Source organism: Emys orbicularis, chromosome 1 (genome assembly GCF_028017835.1).
Source record: "Emys orbicularis isolate rEmyOrb1 chromosome 1, rEmyOrb1.hap1, whole genome shotgun sequence".
Lineage (NCBI taxonomy): Eukaryota > Metazoa > Chordata > Testudines > Emydidae > Emys > Emys orbicularis.
Genome location: NC_088683.1, coordinates 353,154,511 through 353,181,569, shown reverse-complemented (window position 1 = coordinate 353,181,569; position 27,059 = coordinate 353,154,511). Strand labels below are relative to the sequence as shown.

Genomic DNA, 27,059 nt, shown 5'->3' with positions numbered 1-27,059 from the left:
TTGGGAGGGAGATCGCCTGTGGCAAGCAGGTCTCTGTTAGCAGCAGTAGGTCAGATGATTATGGTTACAGTCACACCAGGTAACCGTCACCCTTGTGCAAAGGGCCAGCAAGTGGTATTTACAGTGAATAGGCTTTGTGGTCGATACCTGCAGAGAGGTGGATTTGACCCACCAGGACTAGGGGCTGCAGTCAATGCTGGCATAGACGTATGGTAGTAAAGGAGGTATCGTTACAGGTGCCATTCAGTGGATGAGATGTTGCAGAGAGTAGCACACCTTTGGTAGCTGTCCAGGTGGAAGTTAAAAATCCTATGGCATGTTTCACAAAAGCAGAGGATAATTCCACTATCCTGGACAATGCTCCCCATGTAAATTACACTACAGTATAGTATCAGTTGGCCCATCATGCATAACTGAACTCCCAGGTGCTGATCCAAAGGCCACTGATGTTATTGGAAAGGCTCTCGTTGACTTTGATGGGCCTTTAAGTTGCGAGCTTCTCAGGGCAGGAATCACATCTTTATTCCTTATGTAAAGTGACATGCGCCTCCAGGAGATCATGTACCAATGTTAAGTAGGATTTTGCCCCAATGGCCTTGGCCCAAATTTCCCACCTCTACTGTTGTGCTGAGACCTATTTAGATGCATCATTCTACTCCAGAACCAGCTGTGCATCATTTTCCAGTGTGGTTGTGGATGTATTCAGCTGTAAAAGCACTCTGAGATCCTTCAGGAAGAAAGGCGCTGAATAAACCACGTTATTACTATGAAAGTTCAAAACTATTTCCCTCCGTCAGTGAGAAGATGAGAGCAGTGAGACCGTGAAATTCCAGTTACTGGTCTTTTCTATTTATTTAATGTCCCAATCAATAGGCAAACCCAAGCAGCAAATTGGACTGAACTGAATAACAACTGAAATAAGTCTGCCTGGGGCAACACAGATCAGTTCTTTCCCTCTTTCCATCCTCTCTCATCTCTGAGTTATATAATGGAGCAAAACAGACAAGGGGTTCTGTAATCATCTGAAGCCTAAATCAATTGTAGCCTCCTGATATTTATCCACCACACTGATGCTGCCACCACTGGAGATGGGCTGACAGCAAGGAGCATGAGTTGATTTTCCTTTCAGATATCTCCCGGCACATCTTCTTTTCAGGAGGAACCACTGGAGCCTGCTTTGGCAGTTTACTCCTCTGGGGCTATAATCTGCAGCAGCCACAATCGAGTGTACAGAATTGTAGCCAGGCTTCGGGAGATTCAATTTGGCAAACTTTGTGGCACAGCACGACGATGCCATCTCAGTATGTCATGTGGACACTGAGGGTCAGATCCTGAACTAAAGTCATTGGACCTGTGCCCGTTTACACTAGCTGAAGACCTGGGTCCCAAAACACAGCCAGGGAGGTCTGGTTTCCTTATTCAGCATATGCTAAAGTGATGGGTTAACACTGTGCATAACACAGGCCATAGAACTTCCCCAAAATAATTCCTAGAGCAGATCCTTTAGAAAAAAAACAGCCAATCTTGATTTAAAAATTGTCAGTGATGGAGAATCCACCATGACCCTTGGTAAATTGTTCCAATGGTTAATTACTCTCACCTTTAAAAATGTATGTCTTATTTCCAGTCTGAATTTGTCTAGCTTCAACTTCCAGCCATTGGATCTTTTTATACCTTTCTCTGCTAAATTAAAAGGCCCGTTATTAAATATTTGTTCCCCATATAGATATTTATAGGCTGTAATCAAGTCACCCTTTAACCTTCTCTTTGTTAAACTAAAAAGATCGAGCTCTTTGAGTCTCTCACTATAGGGAATATTTTCTAATCCTTTAATCATTCTGGTGGCTCCTCTCTGAACCCTCTCCAATTTATCAACATCCTTCTTGAATTATGGGCATCGCAACTAGACAGTATTAGAGCAGGAGTAACACCAGTGCCAAATACGGAGGTAAAATAATCTCTCTGACCTTACTCGAGATTCCCCTGTTTATGCACCCAAGGACGGCATTAGCTCTCTTGGCCATAGCATCACACTGGCAGCTCATGTTCAGCTGATTATCCACCACAACCCCCAAATCTTTTTCAGAGTTAATGCTTCTAAGGATAGAGTCCCCCATCGTGTAAGTATGACCTACTTGCTTTATCCATAGATGTACACATTTACATTTAGATGTATTAAAACTCATTTGTTTGTGCACAGTTTACCAGGCGATCATAGAATCATAGAATATCAGGGTTGGAAGGGACCTCAGGAGGTCATCTAGTCCAACCCCCTGCTCAAAGCAGGACCAACACCAACTAAATCATCCCAGCCAGGGCTTTGTCAAGCCTGACCTTTAAAACCTCTAAGGAAGGAGATTCCACCACCTCCCTAGGTAACCCATTCCAGTGCTTCACCACCCTCCTAGTGAAAAAGTTTTTCCTAATATCCAACCTAAATCTCCCCCACTGCAACTTGAGACCATTACTCCTTGTTCTGTCATCTGCTACCACTGAGAACAGTCTAGATCCATCCTCTTTGGGACCCCCTTTCAGGTAGCTGAAAGCTGAAATCCCCCCTCATTCTTCTCTTCTACAGACTAAACAATCCCAGTTCCCTCAGCCTCTCCTCATAAGTCATGTGCTCCAGACCCCTAATCATTTTTGTTTCCCTCTGCTGGACTCTTTCCAATTTTTCCACATCCTTCTTGTAGTGTGGGGCCCAAAACTGGACACAGTAAGCCAGATGAGGCCTCACCAATGCCGAATAGAGGGGAATGATCACGTCCCTCGATCTGCTGGCAATGCCCCTACTTATACAGCCCAAAATGCCATTAGTCTTCTTGGCAGCAAAGGCACACCATTGACTCATATCCAGCTTCTCATCCACCATAACCCCTAGGTCCTTTTCTGCAGAACTGCTGCCTAGCCACTCGGTCCCTAGTCTGTAGCAGTGCATGGGATTCTTCCGTCCTAAGTGCAGGACTCTGCACTTGTCCTTGTTGAACTTACTCAGATTTCTTTTGGCCCAATCTTCTAATTTGTCTAGGTCCCTCTGTATGCTATCCCTACCCTCCAGCGTATCTACCGCTCCTCCCAGTTTAGTGTCATCGGCAAACTTGCTGAGAGTGCAATCCACGCCATCCTCCAGATTATTAATGAAGATATTGAACAAAACTGGCCCCAGGACCGACCCTTGGAGCACTCCGCTTGATACCGGCTGCCAACTAGACATGGAGCCATTGATCACTACCCGTTGAGCCCAACAATCTAGCCAGGTTTCTATCCACCTTATAGTCCATTCATCCAGCCCATACTTCTTTAACTTGCTGGCCTGAATTCTGTGGGAGACTGTATCAAAAGCTTTGCTAAAGTCAAGGAATAACACGTCCACTGCTTTCCCCTCATCCACAGAACCAGTTATCTCATCATAGAAGGCAAATTAGGTTAGTCAGGCATGACTTGCCCTTGGTGAATCCATGCTGACTGTTTCTGATCACTTTCCTCTCCTCTACGTGCTTCAGAATTGATTCCTTGAGGACCTGCTCCATGATTTTTCCAGGGACTGAGGTGAGGCTGACTGGCCTGTTGTTCCCCGGATCCTCCTTCTTCCCTTTTTGAAAGATGGGCACTACATTAGCCTTTTTCCAGTCATCCGGGACCTCCCCCGATGGCCAAGAGTTTTCAAAGATAATGGCCAATGGCTCTGGAATCACATCTGCCAACTCCTTTAGCACCCTCGGATGCAGTGCATCCAGCCCCATGGACTTGTGCTCGTCCAGCTTTTCTAAATAGTCCTGAACCACTTCTTTCTCCATAGAGGGGCTGGTCACCTCCTCCCCATGCTGTGCTGCCCAGTGCAGTAGTTTGGGAGCTGACCTTATCCGTGAAGACAGAGGCAAAAAAAGCATTGAGTACATTAGCTTTTTCCACATCCTCTGTCACTAGGTTGCCTCCCTCATTCAGTAAGTGGCCCACACTTTCCTTGACTTTCTTCTTGTTGCTAACATACCCGAAGAAACCCTTCTCGTTACTCTTAACATCTCTTGCTAGCTGCAACTCCAAGTGTGATTTGGCCTTCCTGATTTCACTCCTGCATGCCTGAGCAATATTTTTATACTTCTCCCTGGTCATTTGTCCAATTTTCCACTTCTTGTAAGCTTCTTTTCTGTGTTTAAGATCAGCAGGGATTTCACTGTTAAGCCAAGCTGGTCGCCTGCCTATTTACTATTCTTTCTACACATCGGGACGGTTTATTCCTGCAACCTCAATCCATATCACTCTGAATTGGTGACCTATCCTCGTCATTATTTACCACTCCCCCAATTTTTATTATTTGCAAATTTGATCAGTGATGATTTTATATTTTCTTTCAGGGCATTGATAAATGTTTTAAATAGCATAGGGCCAGGAACCAATCCCTGCGGGACCTAACTGGAAACCCACCCACTTAGATTATGATTCTCCATTTACAATCACATTTTGAGACCCATCTGTTAGCCAGTTTTTAATCAAATTAATGTGTGCCATTTTAATTTTATGTCATTCTAGTTTTTTAATCAAAATGTTGTGTGGGACCAACTCAAATGCCTTACAGATGTCTAAGTATATTAAGTCAGCACTATTGACTTTATCTACCAAACTTATAATCTAATAAAAAAAAAAGATAACAAATTAGTTTGACAGGATCTATTTTCCATAAACCCATGTTGATTTGCATTAATGACATTACCCTCCTTTAATTCTTTATTAATTGAGTCCTATATGAGCCTTTCCATTATCTTGTCTAGGATCGAAGTCAGGCTGACAGGCCTATAATTACCTGGGTCATCCCATTTATCCTTTTAAAACACTCGCACAACATTATCTTTCTTCCAGTTTTCTGGAAATTCCCCAGTGCTCCAAGACTTATTGAAAATCCCCATTAATGGTCCAGAGAGCTCCACGGCCAGCTCTTTTAAAACTCTTGGATGCGAATTATCTGGACCTGCTAATTTAAATATGTCTAAGATCAGTAGCTTTTGTTTAACATCCTCCAGAGAGACTAGTGGAATGGAAAGAGTGTTATCACTGTAGGATGAGACTGCATCATCTGTTTTTCCCCAAATACAGAACAGAAATATTTATTGAATACTTCTGCCTTTTCTGCATTATTATTGATAATTCTAACATTTCCACCTACTAATGGACCAATACCACTGAAAGGATTCTTTTTGTCCCTAATATATTTAAAAATAATCCTTCTTATTGTCTTTAAGTCTTCTGACCATACTTTTTTTCTTGTGTTCCTTTGCTTCTCTTATCAATTTTGTACAGTCCCTAATTTATTATTTATATTCATTACTATCAACTTCCCCTTTCTTCCATTTGTTATAAAAAATTATTATTTTTTTATAGCTGCCTTCACTTTACCTCTAAACCAGGTGGTTGTTTTTTAACCAGCACTGCCTTTTTTCTCAGTTGTGGGATTGTCTCTTTCAGGACCTCTAGTAAGGTGTTCTTAAATGATTCCCAGTTATCACTGAAATTTTTCTGATTAAATTCTTCCTCCCAGCTCATTTGGCTCATAATTGTTTTCAGTTTTGTGAAATTGGTGCTATTAAGTATATATATTACTGAACATTATTCTGCTTGCACGTTATAAATGTGAACAAGTCATGATCACTTGTACCTAAGCTACAATTTGTTTTTAGTTCTGTAATCAGTTCCTCTTTATCTGTTAAGACAAGGTCTAATAAAAATTCCCCCGTGTTGGCTGCATTACTTTTTGAGTTAGGAAATTGTCATCTATAATGTTTAGAAATTCCAATGATGTTTTAGTATTAGTATTAGCAGCATGAGACCTCCAGCATATGTCACTCACATTGATGTTCTCCCACTATCACCAAGTTTTTTCCCTACACATTAATGAGAAGTGTGTAAGGAAGTGATCATCCTGTTTCATAGTGTAATTTGGTGGTCTGTAGCAGATACCAACTAATACTCCATCTTGTGCTTTATCTGTTAGCACACTGATCCATAAGCATTCAAGATCTTTTTCTTCTGAGTTATCAGTGACACAAACAGGTAATGCCATTTTTGACATAGAGTGCCACTCCACCTCCTTTTTTGCCCACTTGATCCTTCCTAAATAGGTTATAACCATTGATTTTAACATTCCAACAGTGTTTACCATCAAACCAGGTTTTTACCAACTAGATTGAATTTATGCTAAAAAATGAGCAATTCCAATTAATCTTGTTTATTACCTAGAATCCTAACATTGGTGTATAGACAATTCAAGAATTTCTTCTCTTTATGTCATTTGGTTCTTTGACTAATTTTGTTTTCAGCATCTCTATTTTGTGCTAACTGATTGCTCATAAATAAATAAATAAATAAATAAATAAATAAATAAAATATCTCCCCCCTTTGTGCCTCCCCTTTTGTGTTTAGTTTAATCCCATCCTGACTACTCTAGCCAGCCTGTCCTCAAGGAGATTGGTCCCCTTTCTCCTGCGGTGGAGGCCATCTAAAATATACAGCTCCCTCTACTCACAGAAGGTGGACCAATGTTCCACAAAACCCTACACTCTACGGCACTTACTTTGCCAGTGGTTCACGACCAGAATCATCTGTCTTTTTTCTCTCATGGGACAGGAAAAATCTTAGAGGAGATTGCTTGGATATTCTTCTTCTTCATCACATTGTTGAGTCCCCTGAAGTAATCTACTATCTGTGTGATATCCCACAACACAGTGTCATTAGTCCTTGTCTGTCGACTTCAGAAGGCTATCCAATCTTAGAGTGATGTCTAGTGTCTTGGCTCTGGGAAGGCAGCACACTGTTCTGTTGTCTGTCTGTCCTTTGCAGAATGTTCTTTTGGTTCTTCTGAGTATTGAATACCCAACAAGGATCATCTTTCTTCCTAGAATGTTTGGAAGACTCTTTGCCGGCAAGCTTGATTTTCTTATCGGTAGGGCCAAACTGCCATCCACATATGTGTCCTGTACACCTCTCCATTCCCTTGGATCTGCTGGATCTTGAGAGGTATCTTCGAAAGTTTTCATGTTGAGGACCTGATATCGATTTGAAACTTCTAGCTGTGTGGAATTCCTCTCGTTACTCTTCTCTCTGGTGGCCACAGTCTGCTCATTCTCATCTGTCTCTAGCCATGTAGAATTCCACAGTGACCTCTTGCCTCTGGTGGTTACGAACCACCAGGCCTCCTCTCTGGCTTCACTGAATACCCCAATTGTTTTGGGTTTGTTCGTCCTAAATGTTCTCTCATGATGCATCCTCCCTTTCCTTTGGTTCTTTAGCTTTTCTTATTATTTGGACAGGATAGTGCCAACAACATATCAGGCACTTTACAGATAGATTAAAAGACATGGCCTTTGCCCCCAAAAAGCTTGTGCTCTAGATAGACCACATACAAATGCAAGGGGGAGGAAGACAGGCAAGAAAAAGCAGGGTGAATGTGTAGAGCAGTGTGGCACTCAGACTTATTGCTTCCATGATATTATTTTAATTATGGAGATATCCCATCTCCTAGAACTGGAAGGGACCTTGAAAGGTCATCGAGTCCAACCCCCTGCCTTCACTAACAGGATCAAGTACTGATTTTTGCCTCAGATCCCCAAGTGGCCCCCTCAAGGATTGAGCTCACAACCCTGGGTTTAGCAGGCCAATGCTCAAACCACTGAGCTATCCCTCCCCCTATGGACATTTATATTGTGAACACTTCCCTGTGCAAGGACTAGGGCTTGTCAGAAGAGATGTGTTTAAGGAGGACCTTTAGGAAAACCCCTCCTGCTTCAGAATATAAGCCAACTTCTAACTATTGGGGTCAGGAAGGAAACCTTCTCTGGGGGACAGGTTATTCCTTAACTACCTAATGTGGGGTTTCTTACATCTTCCCTTGAAACATTCAGTGCTGTCCACTGTCAGTGACAGGATACTGGATTAGATGGACAATGGATCTGATTCAGTCTGGAAATGTCCGTGTTCCTAGGAGGAACAGGCAGAGGTGTTGCGAAGCAGGTCAGGTGAGGGCTCTGGACACAAGGACGATACTTTCTTCTATGTCTCTCATATTTCATCTCTCTCCTTTAACATTTGAAACAATCTCCATAGCACTCACCCTGTGCTAGTTCCTGACTCGCCCTTTCTCCTGTGCCTGCATGATTGCCCTCCTTCCCACTCTTTCCCAGGACTTCCTACTGTGGCACTGGACACTGCTGATGGAGGACATTTGCTGTCAACTTTAAAGTGCTGAACCCCCATGGAGGAGGAATTCAGTGTTGCTGGTTTCAGTAGCACTGAGCAGATCCCAGTGGGATGAATTCTACTGCCGCTTGTGTGAGGTCTACGCCATTTGTACTGGGTGACACTTGATGTGTGATTAGGTGAAGGAAATTATCTGCTGCAGGAAACAGAATTTACACTTGGCCCTGTAGCTCTTTCAAGTTGTGCTAAACAGAAAATAAAACCTCACAACAATGCCATGCATTTGGAATACAGCATAAGCTGGAAACTTGCAGACGATTCCTTAAGGGCCTGCTCCAAAGTGCTCTCCTACCCACTGTGGATCAGACACAAAGAGGGCTGCAGAACGGACACTAAGGGTACATCTACACTACCCGTGGGATCGGCGGGTAGCGATCACTCTATCGGGGATCGATTTATCCCATGTAATGTAGACGTGATAAATCGATCCCTGATCGCTCTCCCGTCGACTGCTGAACTCCAGCTCGGCGAGAGGTGGAAGCAAAGTCGACGGGGGAGCCGCGGCCGTCAATCCCGCGCCACGAGGATGCGAAATAAGTAATTTTAATTCAATCTAAGATACGTCGACTTCAGCTACGCTATTCTCGTAGCTGAAGTTGTGTATCTTAGATCGATCCCCCCTCCCCCCCAGTGTAGACCAGCCCTAAGGGTTAAATACTTCCGAATGATAATGGAAGTTCACATCTAGTGCCCCAGGCTCACAGCCATTCTAATCGGGGCAAGTCCCAATTTTTATAACAACCATCACTGGGGATCAAACCAGGCTAAAAGTATGAGCCTCTAGAGTTTTTGCTGGGAGCTGTAACAGAGCTGTGGTTCTCTGGGGGTCAGGACATGTAACACACACTAACCAGTGGGTTACCCAGAGCTCCTTTTAAATGACATGGATAATTGTCTTTGTCTTGCCATTCACTCAGTTGTTTGACAAAGAGCCCCCTTCCTCCTTCCCTCCTACCTTTATACTCTATTCTGACTGACTATGACTATTTATAGACCAAGCAGAATTGCATTATGACCCTGACGCATGATTAATGGCTTCCAGTTTGGATGACTGATCGCCTACATCAGCTTTAATCACACTGGCTTCATTTGCTATTGAATCATCTGGAAATGGCACTTGTGGCTCACCATATAACAACATGCAACAAGACAGGCAGAGGCATAAAATTCTCCACTGGTTGGCTTACCTATGTCTGAAATCTTTATTTCTGACAGACGGCAGGAAAGCAGGGAATAGAAGAAAGTATGAGGTGTTAGTGGCTGAGTTAGAAGCATTATTAGCAGATTGAAAACTTGACAGTAACTGTACCATACAATGCAATAATAAATAAAGACTTAGCAGGCATGACACTGATATACTTTATATTGGATATTACTTGTCAGTGAGTTCACTTATGTACTGCTGCATATCACAAAGGAAGTATGATCTCACCAGCTCAGAGGTACTCATTTATGCAGGAGATGGGGCCAGGCACACTTCACACACAGAGACACTCACTACATTTAATTATCTGTCATGGAATATAATGTCAGGATAGAAGCCTGTTTCATTAGTAAGCTTTACAGCTTTTTCACTGTCGCTGATTGTGGTTCTTTCTATTTTACAAGGCAATATATCAGCAGAATTGTTCTGGCCAACTTCTTTTATGTTCACTGCTTGAATCTCAGAGACACTATGGCACAGAATTCAAGTAGGATTTTTTTTTCATGGCCCAAGTTACATACCCCATTGTAATTAGCTGGAAGCCACATTGCAGCTGCCTCTCCTCTCCAGAAAAGAGCACTACACTCTAATAAGAGACTGTACCAAACAGTGGGGGTGTGAATCTCAAAAGAAATGCTGCTTGAGGAGGCACAGATACAATCCATTTAGACCAAAATAATGTCTTTCCCCCATAGCTTTTAGTCAACCTGCATCTGTACCCATTTAATTTATAGCACACGTGAGTTAAGAAGTGCTTTTTGGCCCCTGTAACCTAAGTGTTTGCACAGATAAAGCAGTAATGGCTCCAGAAGGATTAACATGGGAGTAAATTAAACTTTGTGACTCTTTGGAGAATCCAACAAGGTCACTTTTTCAAGGTTTCCAATTTGCTCTTTTGGAATCAGGGACTGTTCCACCAAACCTATACACACAGGATGTTTCTAACAATGCTGAAATACAAAAAGAACTCAGGGTGGGATTTCCAAAAATCCCTAAGGAAGCGAGGCACCCAACTCCCATGCCATTACCGTGGGGTTTGGGCACCTATCTGTCTTAGGCTCCTTTGGAAATTACAGCCTCCATCACTAACATAACCTTTCAGCACTGGAAGGATGCGCTGCACCTTAATGTAGGCCACCATGGAATCATTCCTCAATATTTGGAGTCCCACTCCTGGTATCATACTCAAGCTGTGGCTCGCTCAGAGAAGTGACTGTAAATATGTTATCATGGAGTTCCTTGTTTGTTGACTCTCCATAATTTCCATATTGAATGAGCTCAGGTTACATAGAAAACACCATGTCTTCTAAGTGCCAGCCCTGGGATCTCAGCCTGGATTCTTTTCTTCTTGTACATCAGCACCCATAATAAAGGTCCTGCAGGCCAAATTGGGCCCTCAGTGGCACCCAATGAACTTCTGTGGGTTTGCACAGGTGTACTGACTAGTAAACAATTCTGTTGATGCGCAAGGAAAAATAGAATCTAGCTCACTCTCTTTTAGCGGCATTGATTCCTCAGGCGAAAAGGAGTATAATGCAATGCAACCTCGGGCACTGATCCTGCAATGAGCTGCAGTTAAGTCAATGAAGGTCCTCTTTGTAGGACTGGGGCCGTATTTTTGTCAGCAGACATGACTCTAAATACAAATCTGCTGAGTAAGTAGGGACCATTTTTACAGTCACGTCTCAGGGGAGTGAGAAGTATCACACTTTTAGGCCAAATCTTGAGACATAGCAAGCACATGGTTCTTCTGGGAGCTGTGGGTGCTCAGAGCTTCTCAGAAACTGGCTCTTACAAGTATCCTGTTAATACCGAAAAGATTCATCTATGCCCATTTCCCTTACATCCCACTGGGATGCTGTACATTATGGATGAGTTCTTGGTAGCTGTTTGTGTGTGTTGGCAGGAGGGGTTTGGTATGTTTGGGTTTCAAAAATGCAATGAATACTTTCACCAGGAAAAAAGCAGAGAAACAACCACAAGCATTTTGGAACTACACACCAAAAGGGAAGCATTGGGCACGTATGCACTAGAGCTGTGGAGTGCTGTTTCAGAGCATTAAAAATAAAGTCTTATAATGTAGCATCCCACAGTCTGTGACGGGGATTTGCCAGATAACGAAATGCCATTTAAAACTCAGAAAAACTGCATGGATTTCTGTCAATAGGTTAGTCAGTGTAAAAAAATTCAACAACCTGTCTTTATCCTCATGTGTGCAATGTACTGGTTAATGAGTGCTTGGACCAAAGCATATCACTGACTAGACATCTTGACACACATATCCATGTAAAACTCCCAATACAGAATTATTCACCAACGGACAGTGTAATCTCCACTCCAGTTACAAACATGTTGTATTAGGGCCTGTTCCAAAGCCCACTGAAGTCATTTGTTAGGTTAACATTGACTTCACTGGGTTTCAGATCAGGCTCTTAAGGCAGAGTCATTGAGCCTGATTCAGATGTCACTTACACCAGTTTAACTCTACTGACTTCCATGGAATTAATCCTGGGTAGCCGCAGCATGAGATCAGAATCAGATCCACTGCCTTGAACAGGGCAGTGTGTTTGTCATGAAATGTCTGGGAGGGAAAAATATCACAGATGAGTCAACACAAACTTTGACTCGGTCACAATATATTTTATTTCATCAAAATTTATGACTCATCTGTATTCCCCCCCCCCCCCCGATTTCCTTCCCTCCCCTCTTTTGTGCTTGCTGCTTTGCAAACCTCCCTCTTCCTACTGGAAGTTTTCTCTTCACTTTTCTGCGGGGGCAAGTGGCAGCACTTCATCTCCCTGCAGGGGAGATGGACAGAATTTCTTCACCCAGCCCCTATTTTTCAGTGGAGAATTCGCTGGGGGTGTTTGTATGTTTGTCCCAAAAAACCCACCCAGAAGTCACAGACTCTGGGAGTTCCTTGGTGAGCTCACTGTCCTAGCTATGAATGATCCTCTGTCCTGAGTACCCTCTACATATCATCATTAGTGATGTGTGTCCTTCCAAGTGTAGGTTATCCCGGAGGCTGACTGTTAATTTTTAGAATTCCCACTAGTCTCTCACCAGACTGAGGAGGACACATTAACTCAGTCTGAGTTAGCGGGTAAGAAATGCGATAGACTATTTTGGGCCTCTGACTCCATTCTGGATGAATTCACCAGGTCGCACGCCTTCCTGGTGTAAGTCAAAGTCAGTGGACTTGCACCAGAGGTGAATTTGTCCCATTCTGTTAGTTTAAAAAAAAAAAGAGTTTTGGTTTCATTTTCCCTCTGGGTACATAACATTTCTGCAGAATCAAAGGTGAACAATTATCACGGGCTGCGAGCTGCCTGGTGTACCTGAGCTCCAGTATGTTGGTGACATTGCCAGAGGGAAAGATCCTTCGGATGTAGTTGAAGTCTCCAACATAAAGGCTTCCATCAGATCCGCATGTTAGGGCAACAGGAGCCAGGAGCTTGTTCCCATCTGCAAGGCCATTACAGCTTGGACAGGAAATGCTACGCCTGCGTCCATTGCCCATAATGCTTCCTATGACAGGCGGCTGCTGAGAGACAAACTGGTTTTCCCCATTTCCTTTATGCAAGATGCCTAGAAAACGATAAGAGCAGAAAGGGAATTAAACAGATGGTGAAACTGAGGCACACGGAGGGCATGCGACTTGCTCCAGGTCACAGAATGAATCAATGGCAGCACAGGAAATAGAACCCTGGCGTCCCAGCTTCCAGACTCATGTTGCACCACACCACAAAGAGATCTCTCCAGGATTGTCTCTAGGTACCGTGGGATCCTGTGAAAAATGAGATGTCCAGGGCCCATGGCAGGCTGCTGTAACTCCTAGAGCACAGTGTTTCTCAGCCTTTTCAGGTTGCCGCCTCCCACCCCATTTACTATAAAGATATATTGATGCTAACAATGGTCAGCCTCTGTAATTTATTTGTGTGGGTGTTTCAAGGGGTTGGCAGAGATGACTTGACCTTAAGGGTGAGTGGCTAGGTTGGAGACCAAGCTTTTCTTTGCTTTAGAGTGTAATAAAATGTCCAATGCCTCACAATCCTCTGATTGCTATTCGGGGCCCTCCTGGGGGTTGCGACCACGGGTTGAGAAACACTGTGGAGACTGGAAGGTCAAGATAATTGTCACTAGTGAGAGAGGGTATCCACTGGGGTTGTCTGCTGGCAAGGGACATGCTGGGTGGTAGTAGTTCACTTAGGAAAGTCTGGGTGGTGTATTAACTGGGGTAGGTTTCGTCAGCAGGGCCCAGGGGAACTTATATGTTGTTTGTGAGAAGACCAGGAAAGTTTTCATTAGTGGTGCCACCTGAACTGGGGCTACTCTCTCCGTACTCACTACAATCGCACAGGGTAGTGCAAACTTTCCATCCTTTGGCCATGTTCTAGTCATTCTGCCCAGCTAAATGCCCCGTCTCTAAACACTCATCATGCGCTAAGGAATGTGGCTTTATAGCTTTAAAGAGATCTGAGCTCTAGCAGAGCAGCTGGCCACAGAAGTTGAGGGATGGGGAACTTAGGAGTGGGAAGCCTTCTGAAGCCGAGTAATTAGGTTTCCTTGAGCAGGATAGAAGTCATATTGGACAGGTTCTCTCAGGTCCACATTCCAAGCTGTGTTCTCACCACTGGCAGCAAGGATGATTATTATGCCATACTTTGCTGTGTGTGATTGTATTGGGTGGGTTTGCTTTCAATGGGGTCGACAAAGGATGGACCCTATCTGACCGTATGCATACACTGCATGTGCTTATGTAGGGTTCAGCCTTGGGACTTTTTTTGATGGACATCAAACAATTCAATCCCATTCCTTTATAGGTAGTACAAAGCTGGGGCTGCACACTTCATAAAAATATACAACAGATTTACAGCAGCTGATTCCTTTCAGATTTGCCCACACAAAGCTGCCGCTAAATGTAGGTTACAATGAATAATTTGTTAGTAGCGTGTGCATGTGTGTGCTTTCCCTTTGGCTGAATTATTAATGGTGAAAAGCAACAATGCATTGTACCGCTGCATCACCCCGCTCACGCCATTTGTTAAAGCCAACCTACCGCTCTGTATGTTGAGGGCATGGTGTTTGTCCAGGGACCATCCTCCGAGTTTGGAAGCATCAATTTCATAACCCTGAAGGACCGCCGTCCTCTTCTCCCACAGGATCAGATCAGGACATGATTCATATTCATAGCCCACGGAAACTGGGAGCAAAGGGGAAAAAAAGAAGCCCATAGGTTAATAACCTCAGAAATGCACATTCAGCACACAGCTGAGAGCTTTAATTAGTTGGGGGAAAGGCCATTTCTACAGGCAAGTGCCAATTCTATTTAAAATACCATCACATTAATGCAGAGTCTTCATATTCTCCTCTTTAAAGGCCACTCTGCATAAAAAAGGTCAACACAGCAGTAGATGTTGGACAAATGTGCTAAATATTCAAAAGGCGCCGACTCACAGACACAATTCAAAGCAATGGGTGACCTAAGGGTTTAGCAAAAATGGTCCCAGAATTCCAAAATGGTAGTATGTTGCTTCTATTCATTACCTCATGTGCTAAGGCTGCCTGGCAGTGATGCAGTGGGCTGAGGCAGAGAAACATGGCCCAGTTTAGAAAACAAAACATAATCCAAGCGGGTCTAAATCAGTAAACCCCATTAAAGTTGACAGACAGGCCAGAGATTAATTTGGGCCGGTCTCACTAATACAGACAAAATGGTTGAATGCGAGTTGGTTTTCATAATGTCCAGAGAGTCTTTAGGCCTGATTTACCTCCCTTTCATTGGTGTAAATCAGGAATAACTTCATTAAAGGTAACGTCGTTACACCACTGTAAAATCAGTTTCAGTGAGAGGAGAATCAGGCCAGTTATTTTACTGAACACCTACAAGCATAGGCGCCGGCTTCTTCTGGCCGGTGGGTGGTCAACCCCGCTCTGCCCCCGACTCAACCCCTGCCTGGCCCCCTCCTGCCCCCATTCTAACCCCTTCCCCATATCCCCGCCCCGGCCACGCCTTTTCCCCGCCTCCTCCCCTGAGCACGCCACGTTCCCGCTCCTCCCCCATCCATCCCTCCCAGAGCGTGTTACAGCTGTTTGGCAGCAGTAAGCGCTAGGAGGTAGGTGGAGGAGCGGGGACGTGGCGCGCTCAGGGGAGGAGGAGGAGGAGGTGAGGTGAGGTGGGGCAGGAAGCTTGGCTGCCAGTGGGTGCAGAGCACCCACTAATTTTTCCCTGGAGTCGGCGCCTATGCCTACAAGAAGGCTTCAGTTGAAACATGCTTTCCTCAAAAGCAGTAAGACCCAAAACTGAGTTCCCCACTAGTACCTGAAGCAGAGCAGGGATCTTCAGTTTTACATTGCTTAGGAGACAAGGGAAAAGCAGGATGTGGAACAACTCTTGGCCCGTACAATAAGGGTCTGATCTTGCAAGGGGCCCAGTGTCTCCCGAGAAGTGCTGAGCACTGATATTAGGAACTCTGTAGGATCAGACTGGACAGGAGAAATCTGCAGTACAGGGAACAGTCTTGCATTGGCAGGGAGATGAGTTGGATTGAACAATCAAAAGGCCTTTACTGCCTCTTTCTGCTACGATTCTGTTTTCAGCTCTTTTGATGAAAAAATATATTTGTCTATATGTGTACTTGGCTAGTAATGTGGTATTTTAAACCTCTGGGTGCCTTTGGAGGTTTCCTGAATAATAAAAAAAAAACCTAGACACAGGTACAAAGTGAAGGGCGTCTTGTAGTTATTTTGCCAGAAATAACTTTACTATATCAAAGCATAAACCTTTTAGGGCCTCCTTTTCAGACCCTGCCTCTAACTTCACCCCCACTAATCAGGTAGGGAGGAAGCTAAATTCTAGCTGCAACTAACTGTGAGTGTGACATGGGGGACAGGTTGAGGCCTTCATAAAAATCTGGCCCCAAAAGTCACACCAGGTAGGTAATTCTTTCTCTATGAACAGGGCCCTACCAAATTCACGCCATGAAAAACGTGTCATGGACTGTGAAATCTGGTCTCCCCCGGAGGAGACCAGTGTTTCTCAAATTGGGGGTCCTGACCCAAAAGGGAGTTACGGGGGGGGGGTCACAAAGTTATTTAGGGGGGTCACGGTATTGCCACCCTTTCTTCTGTGCTGCCTACAGAGCTGGGTGGCTGGAGAGTGGCAGCTGCTTACTGAGGACCCAGCTCTGCAGACATCAGCGCAGAAGTAAGGGTGGCAATACCACACCAGGCCATCCTTACCCACCATGCTGTGGCAGCGGCTCTGCCTTCAGAGCTGGGCTCCCAGCCAGCAGCCACCACTCTCCAGCTGCCCAGCTCTGAAGGCAGCGCCGCCACCAGCAGCAGCGCAGAAGTAAGGGTAGCAGTTCCGCAACCTCCCCTACAATAACCTTGTGACCCCCCCCACCAACTCCTTTTTGGGTCAAGATCTCTACAATTACAACACTGCGACATTTCAGATTTAAATAGCTGAAATCATGACATTGATGATTTTTAAAATCCTATGACGGTAAAATTGACCAAAATGGACCGTGAATTTGGTAGGACCCTAACTATGTGTTATCTGTACACGTTGCTCCATCCAGAGCCTCACTTGTATGGTGTTACAGGGTCTCCTAAGCCTCAGCAGGTCATGTCAACCAACCTCTCCCAAGGAAGCTCAGCCCCATGTATAAGTGGGAATAAGAGACTCACTCTCTCTCTCTGCAGACTCTGACAAAGAGCCCCCTGCATATCTCCACTCAGGCTACAGGGGAGCAAAGAGGAGTCTAGTTGCAGGACTGCAGTTATCCCTGAATTGCTGCAAGGGCAACAAGGAAGAGCAGGATCAGGGGTGGATGTCTGTTGTTTTAAAACAGCAGTGGAGACACCTGGGGCGGGGGCCCTCTCATCATGTTGTTGCCATTGCCAAGGCCTGATCTACTCCGCCTGTCTGAACCCTATTGCAGAGCTGTGAGCGAAGGATCATGGCTCCTTTAAAGATTCCTCTGTCAGTCAGACAGGGAGCAACCAGGTGCGGCACCGAGCAGTCACTATGCATGCTCAGTGCCCCTCCCGCTCCGATGTCCTTTCCGCCGCAACTGATTGACAGACATGGCATTTGGGCTGGGTGGACTCTGTGATGTCCGCGAAAAGGGGAAGGAGCTGTAGCCATACAAGTGTTACATGGGCAGCACAGAGGAAGCTTCCTCTTCCTGTAGGACGTCAGCTTCTTCAGCTGCAGATCCCGCTGGCTACAAACCATGGATGGTGCTGTGCTCAAGAGGTGGTGCAAAGAACACACAGAGCCCGATTCTCCATTGCTTCGCACCTTGGGTAATCGTTCTACAGACGTAGAGGATCACACAATGTGCAGGACAGTGGAGAAGCAGGCCCACAATGGTTACGCTGTGCTGACGTTCTGGAAAGGGCAGTGAAGGGAAGAAAACATAAGAGCAGGATAATCTAGGATAAGGTCTGCGTGCTGCCACTTAACAACTTTTTACGTGCAAGATGGAAAGAGAGGAATGTGTTCTGAGGTCAGCTTACCAAAGGCTTCCGACAGTCCGTACACTTTCTGGCTGTAGACATCCGTCTTATCCCAGATGAAATAATAGGAGAGGTCTGGGGCAGCTGCAAACCACTTTCTAAAGAGGCGTCCTTCTACGGCCACCATGAGGTGGACTTTCATGAGGTTGAAGGGGATGGTGGGATGGGTCATGCTGATCCTCAAGACTGACTTATAGCCAGCCGTGCGGCTGCTCAGGTAGCTCAGCTTTATTTTGCTGCCAGCAACGTTAATCTCCTCTTGCAGGGCCTGAGGGAAAACAGCCAGGAGGTGTTAAATCACCACTGAGCAGACACCAAGAGGCAGCAAAGTTGCAATTAATCAGACACTTACATCTTCCGAAAAGCTCTCTGAGAAGTTTCTAAACCAGCCCACTTACGACTCGAGGCATCAGTTATAAAATATTCACAATGTATAGGGTTATTCGTGGAGGCCAAGGATTGTCTCTCTGGGTGATTTGTGCGGCGGGGGGTGGGGTGTGTGTGGGAAGGGCAGGTTAAAAATGCTTACAATGGGATCCAAGCAGAAAAAGGCTCCAACCATCTGTAACCAAGCTGCCCCCAGCCAATGCTCCCTTTTCTCCGCTTTGCCCTATATCTTGCTGTGTTCTGTTGGTGACAATCTTCATCTCCTGGACTCTTTGTGAGACAGTGAGCCTTATTTGTCCCTCTATCCCTCCTCCTGCTGCTATCTCACCTGGTTCCTACCTATCCTCTCCCACCCTGCTCCTGTCCCCTCTCTCCCCAGCTCCAGCCCCACCTCTTGCCAATGTCCCGCCATCTCTGCTTCTTTCTTCCCCTCCTGCCCTTCGCCTTCCTTCTGCTTCTATCCTTCCTCATCCCCTGCTCCTGCCCCTAGCCCCTTCCTGACTCCTGCTCCGAGCCCCCCTCCCTTGAGCTCTCCTCCCACCTTATTCCTTGTCCCTCTGCATTCCAGGCATCCTGCTTCCTCCTCCTCCTCCATGCTGCCTGGGCACCAGCAGGGGGAGCACTGAGAGCCCAGGAGAGAAAGTTTTCCTCCTCTCAGTCCCAGTGTCCAGTACTACTGCAATCCCGGCCAAATGGGACAAGAAACTGCAGAAAAAGTCTTGCTCAGCCCTAGCTGCCCTGGGGATTGAGCATGCTCAGTACCAATGGAATCTTCAGAGAATTGGGCTGCTAAACTCTCACGAGTCTCTACTGAGCATATATGAACTGAGATTTTTGGGAGGGTTATAACTTGGTTAGTTTAGGGCAAATTTTCTGGGGATGGTGAAAGGCACATCCTCGAAACTAGGGTGGGTCACCCTGCCAAATTTCCAGTCCCTGCTCCAAAACACAGAGCTGCAAGAGCTTCTCAATGAAATGGCTGTATGATTTTTTTTAACATGAGCACAACAGTGTATTTTCCCCCAATCTTGTTCTTGGAAAAGGCCGAACCATTTTAGCTGGAACTTCCCTCTAAAAAAACAGCTTTAGACAGACGGGGGGGGGGGGGGGGGGGGGGGGGGGGGGGAGAGATAGCTCAGTGGTTTGAGCATTGGCTTGCTAAACCCAGGGTTATGAGTTTAATCCTTAAGTGGGCCATTTAGAGATTTGGGGCAAAAATCTGTCAGGGATGGTACTTGGTCCTGCTGTGAAGGCAGAAGACTAGACTCAATGACCTTTCAAGGACCCTTCCAGTTCTATGAGATAGGTATATGTCCATTTAATAATAATAATAATAGCCAGCACAGAAAATGTATTAGCAACTGAAAACAGAGTCCTGTCATGGAAACTGAAGGATCTGCAAAAAAATGCTTTATAAATAAAAAACAGTCTTCACAACAGCCCTACCCATTTTATGGAGGGGGAAAGTGAAAGACAGAGGAGTTAAAAGGATTTGCTAAAGGTACACAGTCAATGGCAGAGCCAAGAATAGACCACAGGAGTCTGAAATTCTTTTTAGTGCACTGCTCTAACCACTAGACTTGACCCCTGTTTGTTGGAGCTTTACACAGCCTCAGTTGTGCTGGAATGCTCCTCTCCTATGGGTTTTAGATATAAATAACCACCCATCTGGGAAATGAAGCTCCTAAGAGCGGCTGTTTTGGGCTATTATCGAAGAGCTAATACTTTTTCAAGTGATAACTCAACCTCTGAGCACAGCAGCACTTGACAAACTGATGCATCACAGAAGTTAAAGTACTGTTGCACCACGTCCATAAATATTTACTTTATCTAATGCAGCCTTTTCAATTTACATACCTATGCACTTACGAGGGTGAAAAATGACAGATCTGGGAAAACCCAGGAATTTTAAAATAGCTATGCTGGCAGCAGGCTCAGTCAGAGACCAGCTGAGCAGCGATGCAAAGAAGGCGGTCCCTTTCATCTAATCTGTCTTCACATAAAACCCCTACAGGAAAACGCCAGCCAGAAATAATTGCTACCGAGGTATTGTTTTGCAACGTCTGGTTCAATTCGGTGTATGAAATGTTTACTTCTCTCTGCCACAATTGACTTCTCTCTGTCCCTATTGACTACCATTTCAGAGGAAGGGTCAACTGAGTAGTAAATACGCATCAAACAAATGCCAAGAATAGATTTAAAAGGATCCTGCCTCAAGAGGTGGTTCAAATCGTGAGGCTCACAAGACCTTCCAAAACGGTTGCATATTGTGCTTTGTTGCATTTCATGAGCAATACTGTCCTGGTGATGCACACCCACAGAAAAATGGCATTGGAAAAAGGATGGGCCACAAACTACCTGGAACTTACAAAAGTAACAGAGGCAGAAACTGTCCCCGTATTTCTGTCTATCTGTTAATTAGTACTGTCGCTAGATCCAGAGAGATATATATGCTGTGTTTGTGCAGCATCTAGCACAATGGGGTCCTGGTCTGTGACGGGGTTCCTACATGCATAAACAATACGCTCAATACTCTACAAAAGTGGCCAACCCACTACTAGACTGATTAGAAATAAGGACTTTCTCGTTACACGTATTAGGAATTCTCTCTGCTTCTTTCTTTTAACCCCTTGATGTCAGCCACAGTCCCTGCCAGTTTTGCATGCGACAAGTTGAAAAATCTTGATGCTCAATTAAATGTTAACCGAGTTAAATGTTTCTATTCCAGCTACTCCTTCCCCTGCCATCACACACCTACTCCACTGAGCGAGGAAACTATTACTCTGTCCAATTTCTTCAACATGACACACATAATACTCTGACCCGAAAACTGATGAGAAACAAAGACATTTGAATACTGTTATTTTGCCTTTTGGATGACAGATTAAACTGAGGTCCTGAGTGCTTGGGAATTAGCCCTGATGTCCCAGCAGAAATTTAATTTAAGAAATTACCAATCTGATTACCTAAATTCCCCTTTCAGTTGCAGGACTCTGTTATTCTGTTGTGTACAGTTAAATAGCTGCAACACTGTACTCCAGAGATTGCTGCACTTCTGTGAAAGAGCATTTGCATTTCAGACTGCTGAGTACTTTGGAATCCTCTGTAAACGTATTATGTCTCTGCTTTGCAATAGAATAAGCATTCCTATATCCCTCAAGGAATAAATGTGATTATGTCCATTGTATCTAACATTTCTCTATTGAGAAGTGTGTCTAATAGAATGCAATGGTAGAATTTCAAGCACTTTTCCACTAGGGTGTTTTTATAATATATGTTACACAATGTGGGAATTATGCAGGTGAAGGCAAAATTCGTATTGACTTCAATGGGGGCAGGATTTCACCCCAACAATATTCTCTTCAGGCTAGAAGGTTGAAAGTTCTGTTCCCAAACTTTGGGAAAGTTCAATTCCAAAATTCTGCCCCAAAGCAGAAGAGCAGCTTTAGGCATTTTAGCAGTGGGTGCTGAAACATACCCCGAAGGTCTGTTACATCCTAAAATGTGTCCCACAGCCACCCTTTTCCTGTAGACGGGAGGTGAGGACAAAGCAGAGCCAGTGCAGTTTTTGCTGCTGGTGAATAAGCACTTCATTATCTATCTGTCAGAGATGAACAAAACCAAGCATTATGGCCAAGCGTCGATTTTTGATTTTTAAAAGTATGTAAATATACAGTGTAAATTAAGCAAGGCCTCTAGGCTTCTGGAAAGCTGCCAGTGAAGCCCAAATCAGTGTCACAAAATGTTTTAACAAGTACAGAAACAGAATAGGATGCGCATAGCTCCATATGCACTGCTCCTCTTGACTGCCTGGAGCAAATGTTTCACGTTAGAAAGAAGATTCATACCTGAATTTCTGGAACAATGGGGCCTTTCTCGGAACAGGAACTTGCAAATGCTGTCAGGGGGGACGGGGAGACCACGGGGTTGGGACGGGCAAAGTTGCTGAGATCACAGCTTGGAATCTCATTCTCTTCATGCCTCATGACTATGGTTTCCATTACAAAAAAGCGATCCCAGGGTAGCCAGAGCGTGTGTTCCTGAGTGATGAAGGGAGCCCGCTCGAAGTGTAAGATAATGGAAATCCCACCATTAGTGACGAGATCAAAGCTGTTTTTAAGAGACAAAGTAAAAATAAAAATAAAACAAATGATACTTGATATGTCTAGAGCCTTCCAAACAGGAAACTCACTGTGAAAATATTAAAGGATTAACCCTCACAAAACCTCTGTGAGCTAGAGAAGTATTATCACTCCTATTTTACACATGGAAAAACTGAGCCACAACAAGGTTAAATGACTGGACAAGGTCATACTGTAAGTAAGTGGCAAAGCTAGGAATAGAACCCCTGGGTCTTGACATTCAGTCAAGAGATATAGTTATTAAACCACACTCTCTTCTTTTTAAAAGACAAAGTTTATGTTTGTGATTGCTCTTCTGAGTTATTGGACCTCAAAGGTTTTATTTACTATTTTTAAAAATGTGTTTAGGATCCAATATCAGTCACAGATCGCATGGACTTACACATTTAAATAAACTATCTGGAAAGCAGTTTCTCCTTCACTTACCTGCCCAGACTTCAGTTCTGGGTTATGTTTTCCCTGCAGCCATTGTTGACCTCACTAACATACTGTTTCATGTGTTAGCGACAGCATCACCCACTAGGGCAGGGAGAACATGGATCAAGAAAGAAATCATTTTGGGACAGATGAGTGGAAGGAGAAGGAGCTGATTTTACAGTAACTTGGTTTAAAATGTAACGGTCTGATTTTCAGAGGAGCTGGATGCCCACGGCTCCCACGAAGGGGAGCCCAGCACCTCTGAAAATCAGACCATGCACGGATTTGGAATTTTTATCCCTAAACATGGACCCTGCGCTTTACACAACACAGAAAAATAAAGATGGTCCTTACTCCAAAGAGCTCATAATCCAAACTGCCCTTGCTTTGCTTCTTTATAATTTATAGCGAAGGCATAGAAGTGTTTCAGTTTGATTTTTTTCCCTTGCTTGCTTTTTCATTAGAACTTCACATCTGGAAGATTTACGAAATGCTGCAGAACTAATGACATAATGACATCACAAGAGCTAAGAAAGTGAAAGTAGAGTAATTGAAAGGGAAAGGGATTTTAGTCAGATTTTAAAGCCATTGGGATTTTCGTTGACTCGTTTTAACATCTATTTAACTTCAATGCCTAAATAACTTTTTGGATAAAGTCTTTGTTAGACAACACCCCTGCATCTTCAATGAAGGTGTTAGGCTCTGATTTAAGATATTTAAGCATGTTCATAGGTGCCGACTCCATGGGTGCTCCGGCGCTGGCTCTGCACCCACTGGCAGCCAAGCTCCCCTCACCGCACCCCCCACCTTCTCCTCCCCCCCACCCCCCAAGCACGCCACGTCCCCGCTCCTCCGCCTACCTCCCAGTGCTTCCCGCCCGGCCACCGCCAAACAGCTGTTTGGCAGCATTAGCACACTCCAGGAGGGAGGGGAAGGAGCGGGAATGCGACGTGCTCAGGGGAGGAGGCGGGGCCGGGGTAGGGATTTGGGGAAGGAGGGAAAAGGGGCAGGGAGGAGGTGGAGTTGGGGTGGAGACTTTGGGGAAGGGGTTGGAATGGGGGCAGGGCAGGGGTGGGGCCTCATGGAAGGGGTGGAGTTGGGGCAGGGCCAGGGACAGAGCGGGGTCAGCACCCATGGGAAAGAGGGAAAGTCGGTGCCTATGACCATGTTCATAGCTTTTAGCATGTGAATAAACCCACTGACTTCAATAGTACTACTCACATGCTTTGAGATAAGCATGTGGTTAAGTACCATCCTGAATACCTTAAGGGCTTTTCTACACTATAGCTTAAATCGATGTAACTTACGTCGCTCAGTAGTGTGAACCCCCCCCCCCCCCGAGTGACATAAGTTACATTGACTTAAAGCAGTGTCTACACTGTGCTATGTTGGCAGAAGACACTCTCCCACTGACATTGCTTCTGCCTCTCATTGAGGTGTAGTAATTACATGGACAGGAGACATAGCGCGCCTTCACCAGATGTGCTACATCGGCGCAGATGCATCGGTGCAGCTGTGCCGATGTAGCGCGGCAGTGAAGACAAGCCCTAAAGCGCCCTGAGATGCCCGAATAAATCCTCAAGAAAAACCAAGAAAGTCCAGATTTGGTGCAGGTGATATTTCTAAAGAGAGGGGGGAAAAAGCAGATTTTTTTTTTAATTAATTAAAAAACTTTCCGACCTTCTTCATAGATCACAGAGAAGCAAAAAAGAGCTTAGCGGGTCACCGTAAAGACTTGTTTTTTCATCCATGATCATCATTTGGATGTATCTTAGACTCTGCTTAGTGAATGTAGTTATGAAAAAAGGTTATTCAAGTCCACAGGGCATGGGGAGAGCATTTTAAAAGCTCCAGGCGTGTAAGGTGTTTATTCTGCAACTCAAGTGGGGCGTCAACTTCCCAGACTTATGTAACTTGGCTTTTAAAAGCCTAATGGGTAACTCACGCCCTGGCTTGCCAGTTAGCTGAACAGCATTTGTGCACTGATGAGGACATTTTTAACAGTCAATTAGCATTTGGCAAGCCCTGCTACTAGAAGGGAAAAGCTCACTTCGCACAAGGCTGAGCACTAAAGAGGGCGAAAGAAGGAAGGGATAAATGTAAAAAAAATTATGTTCAACAACTGTTGGAAAACTAGGAATGGTTTATTTATAGAAACATCTCTGCTTCTGTCACTGGTGAGCAGAGCTGTTAGGAGCCCTGGACTCTAATGAGCTTTGGTCAGGCATGTTAGCCTGCAGGGAAAAAAAGCTTGCTTCTCCTGTGGACGTGAAACCCAAGCCAGAAGGGAAGACATCGATCTAATGTCAGACTCAAGCAGCTGTGAAAACACAGAGGCTTGCATTGTACGGCAAGAGACACCGCCACTCATCAGCTACTGTTTCTCGAGTTACATGGCTTAGCCTTGAAGCGTATGAATATAGAGCATTTTGGAGCCCGCGGCAGCAAACCTCTCAGCCTGGGATGATAGAGTTGGGTAACGGGACTCGCGCTAGTACTCTAAAAATAGCTGTGTAGACAGTGCTTTTAAGTTGCAGCTCAGGCTCTGATGCTTGGGAGGGTGGGCAGGCTGGGAGGCTTGCTCCCGCAGGCTCCAAAATGCTGTGTAGACATACCCCAAGTTGCCTAGATGGAAAAAAAAATCCCAGCAGTGAAATAAAAATTAGTATCAGCAAAATTCTCTTCGGGATAAAAGCCCTAAATAACGCTTTCAGGTGGGCTGCTGATCTCAGGGATGGGTGGGTGCGACACAGAGGCTCCCTGGCAAAGTGCCCCCTGTTCTTTGCAAACAACTCTCACCTCAGACTCGACAAACTCACTACACCAAACACATGTGTTGTGGGATACTTATCCATAAAGAGTAGCATGTAAGGTATCTACAGAACACTTGTAACTGGTCAAGATTCATAATCATTGCGAGATGTATGTGCAGGTAATATTTAAAGCATAATGTAATTATGCTGAAAGTATACTTTATGGACGTGGAGTAAAAGTTAGTCACCAGGGGATAAAATATCTCAGCAATGGCCCATCCTAGCAGGAGGGAGTTGTTACCCCGCCTTGGTTAGCCAGTGATGTAATGCAAGCCTCAAGTGTCTAGCCTTGCCCCATCCCAAGCCTTTCAATGGAAAACCATCAGCGAAAACTGCAAACAATCAAAACCACTTGCAGATAAAAAAGGAACATTACAGCAGCCAGAGAATCACCCTGCCTAGGAATAAGACAGAAGACTGTTTCAGTATAGCACAGAGTGGGGAAAGGCGCTCTGTGTCCTTTCACCTTGGGGAGCAGCAACGTTCCCATGAAAAATTGGATCCTGGTTCCTATGAAGCCAGCCAGCTTTGCAACAGGCTGAACTTGGGGGAGGCGGGCGGGGAACCTTGGTAACCACTTGTTTCCACCATTCTCTCTTGTTTCCTGTTAACGCTCTTTCTTAACCAAACCTATTTTTGTTTTAGTCAGTGCTCACAAGTGCTGTGTGATTTTACAGGAGTGGTGGTTTAAGGTCAAACTGGTAAACTGGGTACCCTGCTCCTTTGGCACAGAGGATCTGGGATATCTGTGAGTAGCCAGTGTCAGGGTCTGGATACCACAGGGGAATGATTCAAAGGATTCGGGGACTGGAGTGCACCTCTTGTTAAACCTGCAAGGCAAAGACAGGGCTGGCACAGCCCAGAGGAGGGTGGTGGAGTGGCTGAAAGGCTGGTGGTGTTAGAGAGCTGACACCCAGCCACCATGGGCAAGGCGACCTCTTCCTACAGGCAGAGGGTAACAAGGTGACTCACAGTCCTGGGTGCCCTGAGAACTGTCACAATGGGCTTTCTTCCATTTGCAAAAAGTCATATTACTATATGGACGTATTGTTTTGGTTATCTTAGAAAGATACCCAATGGACAGTCCCGGAGACTGGCGTCCTCTCTTTCTCCCCAGAACAGGCTCAGCAGAGATAGCGGCAGTGCACTGAGATCATCCAACACATTTCACAAACATCTATAAGATGGTAACAGTTGCTGGTCACGACCCACTACCAGTGTGATCCAGCAATCTAGTGGTGAAAAGATTTATTTTAAAATATATTTTATAATCCATTACCAGGCCCCTGAGCCCTCCGGTCCTTCTATTACAGGGGTGGG

At 45.0% G+C, this 27,059-nt stretch overlaps 1 protein-coding gene across 4 annotated transcripts in view; it reads right to left on the bottom strand.

Annotated features, from left to right (window-relative positions):
* Positions 1-27,059, bottom strand: part of TENM4 (teneurin transmembrane protein 4) — a 427,958-nt gene that overhangs the window by 56,580 nt on the left and 344,319 nt on the right. For all 4 annotated transcript variants that reach the window (XM_065406816.1, XM_065406791.1, XM_065406800.1 and 1 more), the window contains 5 exons: positions 22,216-22,477; positions 17,981-18,248; positions 14,511-14,654; positions 12,790-13,039; positions 9,435-9,455 (listed from right to left, as the gene is read on the bottom strand). In XM_065406816.1, coding sequence (XP_065262888.1) covers positions 9,435-9,455; positions 12,790-13,039; positions 14,511-14,654; positions 17,981-18,248; positions 22,216-22,477 — 945 coding nt within the window. The remainder of the gene's footprint in view (positions 1-9,434; positions 9,456-12,789; positions 13,040-14,510; positions 14,655-17,980; positions 18,249-22,215; positions 22,478-27,059) is intronic.